The 14,151-nt window shown below is 38.7% G+C and overlaps 1 protein-coding gene across 2 annotated transcripts in view; it reads left to right on the forward strand.

The window, feature by feature from the left end:
• ZEB2 (zinc finger E-box binding homeobox 2) overlaps window positions 1-14,151 on the forward strand; it is a 131,830-nt gene that overhangs the window by 112,347 nt on the left and 5,332 nt on the right. Inside the window, exons 6-10 of one of the 2 annotated variants that reach the window (XM_082657991.1) lie at window positions 278-492; window positions 3,103-3,211; window positions 4,139-6,111; window positions 7,493-7,673; window positions 13,931-14,151. The exon at window positions 13,931-14,151 is cut by the window's right edge and continues 5,332 nt beyond it. In XM_082657991.1, coding sequence (XP_082514117.1) covers window positions 278-492; window positions 3,103-3,211; window positions 4,139-6,111; window positions 7,493-7,673; window positions 13,931-14,151 — 2,699 coding nt within the window. The remainder of the gene's footprint in view (window positions 1-277; window positions 493-3,102; window positions 3,212-4,138; window positions 6,112-7,492; window positions 7,674-13,930) is intronic. The other variant, XM_082657990.1, reaches the window with a different exon arrangement.

Genomic DNA, 14,151 nt, shown 5'->3' on the forward strand with positions numbered 1-14,151 from the left:
ACCTAAAGAGAATCTCCTCATTTATCAGCTGTTTAAATTTCCCCCCAAATGCTCCAGTAATTAATTAATTTTCCAGCACAGTGTGAGCTGATTTCGACAAGTCTGCCCTGGGTGTGCAAGGGGACTGGTGTGCGTGGAGGCCGCGTGCGCCTGTGGCACTCTCGTGGAGCAGATTGCAGTGATTCCTGTCATACCATCCCGGGCAGTCAGCCCATTAGCTGCCATTGATTTACTGACCTTTTGGCCTACTTCTCTCCCTCTCGTCTCTCGGCTACAGACCTGCCACCTGGAACTCCAGATGCTTTTGCCCAACTGCTGACCTGCCCCTACTGCGACCGGGGCTACAAGCGCTTGACATCACTGAAGGAGCACATCAAGTACCGCCACGAGAAGAATGAAGAGAACTTTTCCTGCCCTCTGTGTAGCTACACGTTTGCCTACCGCACCCAGCTCGAGCGGCATATGGTGACGCACAAGCCAGGGACAGATCAGGTGGGGGGTTGGTTTTAAGTGATTTCTTTCTATAATAACCCCTTAGAGAAACGATATTGCTTTGATTGGCAATCATTATTAATTTTTCATGGCATTTTGAAGATGCAGATCTTTTAATGGTAATAGCTTTAATTGAGGTCTAAATGATTTTTTGATGGTCTCTTCTAATATGATTTAATAGTCTTATGTTCACGATCGAATGAGTGTGTTAATTTCTAATTTAGAAATTTTATTTGCACTTTAGTTTCATTTTTATGTTCCACAAAAAGTGAATGGAATTGTAGCTTTTTAATTATACATTATTAAACATCTTAGCAATTTTAATTCCATTTTTCACCTGGTTTTACTTAGATTTTTTTTTTCGTATGAGATCTAAGTCATAGTAAAAGAAGTGTGCATTTTTTCATTTGTCACATAACATCTTCAATTACTTAGACTATTTTTACAAGCTGCTCCTAGTTTATGAAATTTCATTAAGTGCTTTAAAGAAAATAAAAAAGCCTCTAATATATGTGCATATCTATATAAAATAAACTGGATTAATACTAAAATGTTGGATATGCAATAAAAATGATCCCTTTCTGATATGCATATTTGTTACTAAATGTTAAAATTGCTCTGCCTCTTTCGGCTTACTTGTGTTAAAAATAAAAACGCTGTCTTAAACAGCATAGCATCTTAAATCCTTAAAATGATTGAATAGGATTGATTCATAGTGTCCCTTAAATGTTTTAGCAAAACTGCTCTTTCTGTCCTCCTGGGAGAATTAACTGCACATTGCTATTATGAGGTGTTCATATGGTAACAGAAATGGTGTGCCTTAAGTCCCAATAACTGGCCCAACAGATCTGGAATCACCCGTAAACCTTGACACCATATCTGTTTTTAAAATTATCGAACAGGATATTGTCTAAAACTCTTATGTTTCTTTCTTATGAGCTTTATTTTCTTTGAATAAGGAAAATGAGAATAAGCAAACACGATCCAGCAATGGCGATGATACTATATTATGGAATTTTACTATTTTAAGAAAACAGCTCATGTAAATCATTTCATTTATATCTGATTGAACTTGTCACCTGAATGTTTTTCCAAGTTCAGTTATAAAAACTATGCTTGCATAGTTACACTTATGTAACAGTTTCTCTCCCCTTGCTTATATGCACAAAAACTCTAGGAAAAAAAACCAAGCCTAGATATTTATCTAGCATAACTGCTTTAAATTTCACATGCAGAAGTGTGATTGTGTTGGCGCATTATGAATGGTAGCTTTGGTGTTGAAAAGTCCCCTCATTTGCTCATGGCATTTACAATTAGTAAATTAAAATGATTGTATCATATTAACAGTGGCACAACTAAAGTTTATAGTAGTCCTCTGAGGACTGTGGGGGGAGACAAAGCAGCTGTTGCTGTTTGTTTATGCAACTCAGCAACATATGAGCGCTGGTCCCTCAATGGCGCTCGGCGGGCTGGGCTCTGCTTGATCTTTGAAGGTTGCTGCTGTTTGAACAAACCTCCCTGTGTCCCATGTAACACCATCTGTCTCACTAGGAATGTGGGAAGATTCAGCACACCCTAGCAGTTGTCATACCGTTTCTGTGCTGTCTTTTTGCAAAAGGCTTTTGTGTCATTGCTGCTTGAAAAAGGCTGGCCTCCTACCTTGAGCATCCAGAGTGGATGACTGTATTTCTTTCTTTTCTTTTTTCTTTTTTTTTTTTCAGAATTCTAAGTCACAGTGCTTTTGTTCCCTTGTTCAAAAAGGTCAGCTGTGTTTGATTATATCTTTGCTGCTTTTAACTTGTCTTTTCAGCAAACTTTTTGTCTTTTTCATCCCTACTCCCTAGCACACTACTAAAAAGGAAAATGACAAGTCGGTGAAGTCTTTCCTACTGGCCTGTGATAAAACTGCTCAAGCAGCTCTAACCTAAGATGTTGTCTGTTACATTTGATAATGAGTCAGATCTTACATGCAACATCTCAGGAAAAACAGTTTCTATTTGCTACTAGCACAGTGAATGGGGTATTTAAACATGCTTATCATGTAATGAAATAGTTATAGTCAAGGATTTTTTAATTTATGTGTGTGGGGCTTTTTTTCCTTCTTTAAAACTGGTATTGCTTCATTATAAGATATACTTTTACCTCAATACAGAAAATATGATAAAATGAGTTATTTGTGTGGGGAGTTTTTTGGGGAGACTATTTAGGATTTTGAGGATCATATTAATTTTTTTCCTTGACAAAACAGTTGCATTCCAATAGGGAATCTTCAGATTTTAGAATTTGCAGTAAACACAGAGAACCACAAACATCTTTGCAATGATGCTTTCTCATCTGTAACGGCTCAAAGAAACATTCTGGAAAAGAGACTACAGAGATAATCCTAAAGCAAGTGTTGGATGCGCATGTGAAAGCACTTTTTTTTTATTTGTTCCAATTTTATTGCCAACATTATCACTTTTATTGCAACTCTGAAAGGCTGGGCAAATAAATAAACATGCACTCAAACCTTTTGGCCTGTCTGAAAATAGAGGCCTTTTAAAAATATTTGTAACAAATTTCCTTTGTTCCTCCTGCACAAAACTGATGTCAGTCTTCCTCCTTTTATAGCACCAAATGCTGACCCAAGGAGCAGGTAATCGCAAGTTCAAATGCACAGAGTGCGGCAAGGCCTTCAAATATAAACACCATCTGAAAGAACACCTGCGAATTCACAGTGGTGAGTAACAGAGGGGCTGGTGCTCACATTTGCATTTTGTTTCATTAGGGGCATTTTTAAAGATTGTGTAAAATTGACACAATCCCGTATGTAGTTTTTCGGATCTACCCATTTATGTCACAAGCTATGTGCACCTGCTTTGTCATCGTGAGACTTATGGTACCACCAGTAGCACTACTAATAAGAAGAGGAGTGCTTATACTTCTTGAAAATGGCCAATGCTTTGATTTATTGTGAAATCTAGAGGCTCCTTTTTGTCCTTTTAAAAACTCTTCTACAGATTAAATGTTTTGACCTGAAGAAACTCAGCTGGCAAATTCTGAAGGATATTCATTTTTGATACCCAACCTTGAAAGAAGAATGTGGGAGAATTTTGGAAAAGAGCTTTTGTATGATAAGTGTTCCTTGATTCCTGAGAGCTGTATATTACAGAACAACCACCTACCACTGAGATTTCTTCTTTATAACTATTTTGATAGCTCTGCCAAGCATTTTATTACCAAATTGGATGCTATTCAAAGGACTAGTTGGATTGGTAGAGTCAATGGAATCTTCACAGAGTTGATTAAAGCCATGACTACACTTCCCTTTGAATACTGTGACATCTTTATCGTGCTATTGACCACACATTAATCTGACACTCTGTTTAAATAGGAGGCCGCCGATGGCAAGACCAGATTTGGGATCTTGGCTGAAAAAGTCACAGATAGCCCTCACCTTCCACTGCTAACATCTTGAATTATGTCCTTCCAGGGTAGATAAAGCCCTGAAACAGTGATAGCCACATAATTCTAATCTAACCACCAAGAACGTAGAGGTGCCCCATTGTGTTCCTTTCCTTTGGTTGCGCAGATTCTTGCCTTGGTAGACAACTGCAGTCGTTACCCAATCAAAAAAATGTAACGTCAATTTTAATTGTCATTTTAGGTGAAAAACCGTACGAGTGCCCCAACTGCAAGAAACGTTTCTCCCACTCTGGTTCCTACAGTTCACACATCAGCAGCAAGAAATGTATTGGCTTAATCTCTGTAAATGGCCGGATGAGAAACAATATCAAGACGGGTTCTTCCCCTAATTCTGTTTCTTCTTCTCCTACTAATTCAGCCATTACCCAGTTAAGAAACAAATTGGAGAATGGAAAACCACTTAGTATGTCTGAACCAACAGGCTTACTTAAAATTAAAACAGAACCACTAGACTTCAATGACTATAATAAAGTTCTTATGGCCACACACGGGTTTAGTGGCACTAGTCCCTTTATGAATGGTGCCCTTGGAGCCACCAGCCCTTTAGGAGTTCATCCGTCTGCTCAGAGCCCGATGCAGCACTTAGGTGTAGGGATGGAAGCCCCTTTACTTGGATTTCACACAATGAATAGTAATTTAAGCGAGGTACAAAAGGTTCTACAGATTGTGGACAACACAGTTTCCAGGCAAAAAATGGACTGCAAGGCTGAAGAAATTTCCAAGTTGAAAGGTTATCACATGAAGGATCCATGCTCTCAACCTGAGGAACAAGGAGTTACTTCTCCTAATATTCCACCCGTAGGTCTTCCAGTAGTGAGTCATAATGGTGCCACTAAAAGTATTATCGACTACACGTTAGAAAAAGTCAATGAAGCCAAAGCTTGCCTCCAGAGCTTGACTACTGACTCAAGGAGACAGATCAGTAACATAAAGAAAGAGAAGCTACGTACTTTAATAGATTTGGTCACTGATGACAAAATGATTGAGAACCACAACATATCCACTCCATTCTCCTGCCAGTTCTGTAAAGAAAGTTTTCCTGGCCCCATTCCTTTGCATCAGCATGAACGTTACCTTTGTAAGATGAATGAAGAGATCAAGGCAGTCCTACAACCCCATGAAAACATAGTCCCCAACAAAGCCGGAGTTTTTGTTGATAATAAAGCCCTCCTCTTGTCATCTGTACTTTCTGAGAAAGGAATGACAAGCCCCATTAACCCGTACAAGGACCACATGTCTGTACTTAAAGCATATTATGCTATGAACATGGAGCCCAACTCTGATGAACTGCTGAAAATTTCTATTGCTGTGGGCCTTCCTCAGGAATTTGTGAAGGAATGGTTTGAGCAACGAAAAGTCTACCAGTACTCAAATTCCAGGTCACCATCACTGGAAAGGAACTCCAAGCCGTTAGCCCCCAACAGTAATCCTCCCACAAAAGACTCTTTATTACCCAGGTCTCCCGTAAAACCCATGGACTCCATCACGTCGCCATCTATAGCAGAACTCCACAACAGCGTTACGAATTGCGATCCTCCTCTCAGGCTAACAAAACCTTCCCATTTTACCAACATTAAACCAGTTGAAAAATTGGACCACTCCAGGAGTAATACTCCTTCTCCCTTAAATCTTTCCTCCACATCTTCTAAAAACTCCCACAGTAGTTCTTACACTCCAAACAGCTTCTCTTCTGAGGAGCTCCAGGCTGAGCCTTTGGACTTGTCATTACCAAAACAGATGAAAGAACCCAAAAGTATTATAGCCACAAAGAACAAAACAAAAGTTGGCAGCATAAATTTAGACCATAACAGTGTTTCTTCGTCATCTGAAAACTCAGATGAGCCTCTGAACTTGACGTTTATCAAGAAGGAGTTTTCAAATTCAAATAATCTGGACAACAAAAGCGCTAACCCAGTGTTCGGCATGAACCCATTTAGTGCCAAACCTCTATACACAGCTCTTCCTCCACAAAGTGCATTTCCTCCTGCCACTTTCATGCCACCAGTCCAGACTAGTATCCCTGGGCTACGACCATACCCAGGACTGGATCAGATGAGCTTTCTACCACATATGGCCTATACTTACCCAACCGGAGCAGCTACTTTTGCTGATATGCAGCAAAGGAGAAAGTACCAGCGAAAACCAGGATTCCAGGTAATGAGACATATCTTTTTGCTTCAAAGAGAGGAGGTGAAAATTATATCGTTTATGTGTATGTAGGAAAAACATCTTAGTGAAAAAAATCTAGTGCTGTATTCTCAGCAGAAATAGAAGAGTGGGTTTGAACTTGAATCTAAAACTGAGTGAGCTACACAAATAAACGGAGAAACAGTGGAACACTGTGCTACGTAAGCACTTTTGCCTTAAGAAAGATAAAGAACTTAATATTTATTTTTGAAATTTATTTGGATTGATCCATCTGCTTTCAGAATTATACATTGATATGAATATTCGGTAGCATTTACATAGATGCTAAAAGGTAACATTTATGACAGTCACATACTTCTAGAGACACTCACAACTTGCAATAACGCATGTATAAATTTGATGTTCGCTTCATTTTATAGTTTATTTGGAAGAGCATTTTAAAAATATTTTGTACATTCCACACGATTTCCTTTGTAGGTTTCAAGCTAGAAAATAATTTATGGTTTTTCAAACACAAAAGCAGGTATGTTCTAACATCACGGAGTATAATCCCTATTTGCAAAATAGGAGTGAAAGTAGCAGGGCACCTCTGTAACAGCTGTTCCGGTATTCCAATTTACAGTACATCTGCCCTCTTTGTAAATGTATTTAAGCCTATTTAATCTTCTCTAGTATTAATTAGTGCAAACGTAGTCTAAGAAAACCGAACTGTGGGCTAGCAAATGGAAATGTATGTTATCATGCAAGTTTGCACGCCTTTGGATCAAGACAAAATAAATATCAAGAAATTTAATAATTTACTGATCCACATTCATTATTGCTCAGCGCTGAAGGCTGTTTTAACATAGATAGAACATTGATAAAAAAGTGTTATTAATATTCCCTATTTCAAATTAGAAAATTAAATATAAAAATATAGCTTGAGGCCTTTAGTTGGTAGACATACATTTAAATAGATTGCATAATAATAACATTTTGTACCTAAATATAAAATTCAATTAAAATGGGGTTTCCGCAGCTATGGATCATTCCTAAAGTTAAGCACGCTGGAAAATACACAAATTCTGATGTTTAATTCTCACTCACAGGTATTTCCTGATAGGAAGAGAATTCAGGAATTTGGGGGAGTTTATGTTTTTCTCACCTTCAGAGTTGACCATTTTCTATCCCTGAAAAACAGCAAGCTCTACCACCTAGGGCAGAGAAGGTTTATATTTTTGTTGAAATGTGAAACCTCATATATTGTTTGTGGAAAGTAATATTTTCTAAAAACTAGATCGATCCGTCGCGAGCACCTCTGAGGTTCTCCAAATGTCAGCCGATGCGAAGTTGTTTGGTACAAACACAAAGAGAAGCAACTGTGTTGAACTATGTGATTATATCACAGGGAGAATTGCTTGATGGAGCACAAGACTACATGTCAGGCCTAGATGACATGACAGACTCCGACTCCTGTCTGTCTCGAAAGAAGATCAAGAAGACAGAGAGTGGCATGTATGCATGTGACTTATGTGACAAGACATTCCAGAAAAGCAGTTCCCTTCTGCGACATAAATATGAACACACAGGTATGAGTGACTTTGACTAGCTAGTTAGAGCTTCCCGGCCTGCTGTACATTTCATAATATTTAATGAGTACACTTGTGCAACATAAGATGTAGCATATGCTGATACCTTCAACAAGGAAGAAATAATGCTTTTGCCTAGCTCAGTGGGACTTTTTCGTTGCCTGTTTATTGGATCATTCATGTGTTTATCAGTGTGCTTGTCTTATATTTTTTGAGTTAGTCTTACACCAAATTCACAAATCATGTCAAAGATATATTTAAATGACCAGGGCAGTGAAATGACATGACACAAGCCAGCTATTGAAAATATCTTCAAATTCTTAAGCTGTGATGAACCTGTGTATGGAAAAATTTAACAATAAAAAATTCAGTCAATGCTGTATTCGTTTCATCATCGAAACATCAAGGAAGCCACGATTTGGGGGTGATTCTGTTTGATTTTCATAAGTTGGCCATGTTTTGAATAAACTAAAAGTGTTAGGACTGTGAAAGAAAAGACATAAAGTGGATAATAGGCCAAATGAGCTACTGAAATTACTAATATTTGGAAGACTAAAATACAACTTTCTAAATTTAAATAGTTTCTTTCCAATTCGTGCATTCCTCATTAGGAAGCGTTGACAAGATAGCAGCCTGACTCTTCCCCATAAGGAGAGAAGTAATGAGTTAATTTTTCAAAAGAAAGCTGAAGTGCCATAAGGTGAAGCAATATTAGTTCCCACAATCCAAGATCTGATCTGCAACTGCGTGCTGGAGCTACGCCTGTGTTCCCTCCCTCCCCCTCCTTCCACCCTTAACCACAGAGTAACTCGGCTTCATCCCTGTTCTTAACCCATCTCCAGCTTTTCTCCAGTAGAAATTTGGCATGCTGTACTGGCCCTAAGTGGGAAAAGAAAGAATGTAGGATCGCAACCAAAATACTGATGGGCGGAAATTATAGGAAAATTCTCATTTTAACCAAGATGTCTAGTATCAAACATTTTAATATAGGGACTTCCCTGGCAGTCCAGTGATTAAGACTCCGCCCTTCCAATGCAGGGGGCGCGGGTTCGATCCCCGGTCAGAGCACTAGGATTCCACATACCTCGCAGCACAGCCAAAAAATAAAATAAAATGAGCCTTGAAAAAATGTTTTTAATATAGAGGAAAAAATTAACCTAACATTAATGCTCTTTGGGAAAAAGTAATGAAGAGGCAAAAAAGAACAAGAAAAAAGAAGAAAAGGGAATGTGAATACCTCCTGTCACAGTTTGTCTAAATACGTAGCACCCTTTTTAGTGACTGAAAACCATCCTTGGGAAGCCTTTGTACTGATCACTCTCCCTTATTCCTCACTGGGCATGTGAGGGAGGCAGTACAAGTGACCACAATCACCTGAGGGTCAGGCAAAGTTGGGTGAGTCCTACAACGTTAAGTGTTGAGGGTATTTGTAAAAAGAACAAGGTTGATTAATAACAGCGCTCTTATTCCAACCAACCCAGTTTTCTTTTTCTTCAGTTGTCTGATACTAATTGCTATGATTTCAAAAGTTCAACTAATGATACTTTTAAAGCAACCTAATTTGAATAGCAAATCCCAATAGTTTTTACACTTGTAAAATTCAATGTTTGAAACATCACAATTTTCTTACATTTGTCTTTTTTTTAAATTTGTTTTTATTTTTGGCTGCGTTGGGTCTTTGTTGCTGCGCGCAGGCTTTCTCTGGTTGCGGCGAGCTGGGGCTGCTCTTCGTTGCGGTGCGCGGGCTTCTCATTGCGGTGGCTTCTCCTGTCGCGGAGCACGGGCTCTAGGCACGCAGGCTTCAGTAGTTGTGGCTCGCGGGCTCCAAAGCGCAGGCTCAGTAGTTGTGGCGCACGCGCTCAGTTGCTCCGTGGCATGTGGGATCCTCCCGGACCAAGGCTCGAACCCGCGTCTCCTGAGTTGGCAGGTGGATTCTTAACTACTGTGCCACCAGGGAAGTCCCTGACATTTGACTTTTATGATAGATATCAATAGATGTTTTCTTTAGTACCAAGTCCTATTTTTGTATTATAGATTAAAGATATTTTCATACCTAAATTTACTTTAATATCTTAATCAACCTCAAATATATTTTGTATTCATTATTCAACTACAATAGGCACATCATTGAAGGCATCTTTCCCTCTCTGATTGGTTTTTATTATATGACCATATGCAAACTCTACCGTTTACTACATGGTGAGTGTAAAACTTTTATTTTAGTGAGGGCTGTCATACATATTGACATCCAGTCAGTATCTTTATTTCTTATAAATTAGTCCATAAACTTCGAGGTGTATAGATAGTTAAGAGACCCCAAAGTTGACAAATGCAAATATGCATAATCAATTTGAAAAATATACTATACTAAAAAAAGATAAAATATTCTGGTCCTTTAAGATGTGAGATCAGCTGCCTAGAAACGTTGCCTAGCAACAAGATGCTAACCATCCAATGGTTTCTCTAAACATGTGATTAATTATCCTCCTGTTGGCTTCCCAGCTTGTCAAGTTTCCAGTGTGTTAACTTTTTGGTCTCCTGACCAAATATCTCATGACATTACTACTGTCAGTTATTAGGTTCCATCAAAGTGAAGTTCTTCATGAATTTTCTATCAGTACGATATATGTGGAAATTTAGTTCATTTTCCTTCCCTAATTGGGCCCCACAAGCCTTTTATTTGTTTATATTAAGCACTAGTAATACTTTGAGAATGTGTTAATATGAAAATTATAAGTGAGAACAATCTTTGGGTTGATTGATTCTAAGGTTGGGAAATGAAGTTGAATGGTCATTTGATTATGTGTTGATTACGAATGTGTCATTGATAAAGTGTGTTTGTTACATCTGTCTACAATTTAACATATAGAATAGTTTAAATTATGCAGGAAATTATGAGCTACTTATTCTCGAGATCCTGTGCTCTTTTACCTCGGTCTGTTTAATTTATTTCCTAGGCAGACACCAAAGATATAATGCTTAATTCTCCTTACCAATAGCTCATTGATTGCTTGCTTTTCCTGGGAATCGGGACTGGGACAGAGGAAGGAAACACTACATAAATGTTGATTTCAATAGGATTAATTGTCACAAACAAGGACTGTGAAATGAACAATCTGAAACTCCTGTTAGGCACTGTAAAGCACTCACTTATATTCCACTAAAATTTAAATCTGACATTTATTGAGTACTTTCTCTATTGAGACATTGCAGTAGGTGCTCTTAAACCCACTTTATTGAGAAAAGTAATAAAAATGTTTCTACTTTTGAGTGAAGTCAGAGTTTCAAATAAATTACCAGCCAATTTTGTTTCTCAGTTACATGGTAATATTTTTCATACCGCAAACCTTTCATTTATTAACTTCAGTTATCATTCTAGCTGTCAGGTGAATCATGAATCTTGATATTAGAGAAAAAATCTTACCCTGAAAAAGTTTTGACTCACTCAGTATCAGTTTGGATGTTTTTTTCTGAATCTTGTTCATGTGGAAATTTAATTCCAGGACATCTTGATTTGAATCAGGTAAACCGATCAAACAAGTTAAAAAGAGATAAATGACGAAGTAAGTTCCTATTTAAATTGAATTTATTAAATGCTTACCAGTGAAATTTCTGGAGATGAGTAGAATATTTAGTGCAAGGCATAGGTCAACACTCCTGCTTCCCAGTTCTGTCCTTTGTATGGCTTAATAGCTGAACATTTTATTCTTTTAGGTTGTCAGTTCATAGTGTAGAATTAATGTATTTCAATATAAGCATATTATTTATTATCAAAGGAATTCCCTGAAAATCACTTGCCGGTAGCCATCAAATATCTGTATCTTAGACTGCAGGTCAGTGGGCATCCCCCAGGCATTTCTAACAGGCCTTGAACTTGTCCTTGAGAATGCTCCTTCTCTCTCGGGATGCTGCTCTGTGTTTTGTTCCTTTGGAAAAGAGAAAGCCACATCAGCTGTGAAGTTCATTCAAAGCTGTTCACACGCTGATCCATGTAGTTACCTAACTGATAGACATTTTTGTGCTCTTGAGCTGCTGAGACATTTAGGGAGGTGGTAGGACAGTTCTGCCCACGTGTGCTGTAGCAACTAAAGAACCAGGAAAGTTTTTATCTGCAATTTCTCTTCTCTCCACTCAGATTCATTTCATCCATGTACTCTGCTCCTGATACATGCATCTTGCTTACGACTTGGGAAATTATTGAACGTGTATTCATAAATACAAATAAAAATATGAAACATTCATCGAGTGCTTACTATGTGCAATCCTTGTGCTAAACACTTTACCTACATTGCCTCCTTTCCTCCTTATGCCCAGTCTACAAGTTAGGGCCCCAAATAATTTCCGTTTTACTGACAAAGACCCTGATCCCTGGAGAGGTTAACATGCCTGAGACTGCACAGCTGGTCATAAAAGATGGGTTTGAACCCAGGCAATCAGACTCTAGAACCCATCTCCCTTATCTAGCACTGCACCACCCTGCCTCTGTGAGTGAACTGCCGCTGTCAGAAACATCTTATCCTACCTCCTGATAGCATTCTTTTAAAGGTCCAAGTACACACAAGAGAGAGCAAATTCATATACAGCGACTTGAGATTTTTCTGGAAGGCAAAACCTCTGTCTTTTTCCCAAATGCACTTCTACTTCCTTTTAAATTACCTTCCCACTCGGTGGTCTTGTGAAATGGAAAAGCACACTATCTTTCCAAACTCTTGGCACTTTATTGAAATTTTCTTCTCTGTTATCTAGTTTACCTCATTGAAAACAACTTTTCCAAAAGTTAAGGAGTGGTTCTTGTGTGGTTTGAATTACACTTTTTTTCTTCAGACTATAAGCTGCCTTGAAGCAGATTACTTGAATCTTCTTTATTCCCAATAACAATGAGTAGCCACCCACAGCTACCTTTCTGATTTTTCCTCTTACAGGTAAATAACTTCTTCCTACTCTAACGTTGTGCTTTACCGTGTCTTATCACTTGATTTATAGTGGACGTTACAGTAAGATAAAGATCACTGATGAAATAACATATAGCAGCCTATAGCATTTTCTGAATAGTAGCCTGCCCCAGAGGCATTCAATAGCATTATTAAAGATACTTGATTACTAATTGAGATTATGTATCCCCATATAACTGAATCCCTGAGGCGTGTAGGATGGTTTCCTCATCTTAATGTCACTTAGCAAATGAAAATGATGTTGAATCTACTAATGCTGGTTTTCAATTGGCTGAAATTCAGGTTTGTATTAGGAAAGATAAGCACATAGCTTCATGTATGTTATGATGAGACACACTGCTGCCCATGACACATTTCTGACTTTAATTCTGGATCATCAGTCTGATCAATTTTTTTTTTTGTAGTTCTATTTTGGAAATAAACTTTTAAGTATGGCAGCTATGGAAGGTGTTGAAGGCATTCCAGTGCTATTTGTGGCCTGGAATCAACCAGATGTGTTTAGGCTTGGCACCAGTTTCAAGTTCCAAACACTGGTTAGAAACTGCCTGGAATGCCAGAGGAAATACAGCATTCTCTAGCTGAAGAGTATTTTAACACTCAACAAGTGGCTGACATCTCATGGAAAACTTTAGAGGGAAAACACTATTTGGGGTTAGTTCAGCCTCCATGACATCCATCTTTCTACTTTGTGTTTTCAAATGATTTCGTCTCTAATTTGTATTCTTAGAAGCATTTGGCTGATAAGACATTCTTAACATCATCTTTCCTCTATTCCTGCTTCTGCCTGACCTGGCAATTTGCTCCTGTTGGAGCCGTAAAGCCTATTTCCAAAGCACCCATTTGTGAGGTAACAAGCAGAGGATCTACAACTGGCAATGCCAGCGGTGATGCCTTCTTGATCACTTTTATGCAAGTCCTTCTTTTCAAAATGTACAGAAAAGAAGTACCTGAAAACCACGTGCTAACTAACGGCACGAGAAATTTCTTGTTCGGTAGGACATTTTTCAGAGTTTTTAATGAGGCAATTAGCAATTAAAAGCTTCATTTCTGAGATTTTTTCCTTTAGTAGCTTTGGAGTTTCTTCTTGCTTATTAGCTGTATTGCACCCAGAAGCAAGCATTAGAGCACCAAATCATGAGATGAAAACGCATGTCCCTAAGTCTCCCTCGATGAGATTGAGGTGTGTTGATCTTTCAGCCGTTCGCAGACTCCCTTCTGCCTCCGTCTGGACACATTTACAGAATTCTTGGCAAGAGACTTCCCGCACAGACACTAATCACCCTGTAATCTTGTTCTCTCTCCCAGGAAAAAGACCACATCAGTGTCAGATTTGTAAGAAAGCGTTTAAACACAAGCACCACCTTATCGAGCACTCGAGGCTTCACTCAGGCGAGAAGCCCTATCAGTGCGATAAATGCGGCAAGCGCTTCTCACACTCGGGCTCCTACTCGCAGCACATGAATCACAGGTATTCCTACTGCAAGCGGGAGGCGGAGGAGCGGGAAGCGGCGGAGCGCGAGGCGCGC

This window comes from Grampus griseus (assembly GCF_964374135.1).
Source record: "Grampus griseus genome assembly, chromosome: 7".
Lineage (NCBI taxonomy): Eukaryota > Metazoa > Chordata > Mammalia > Artiodactyla > Delphinidae > Grampus > Grampus griseus.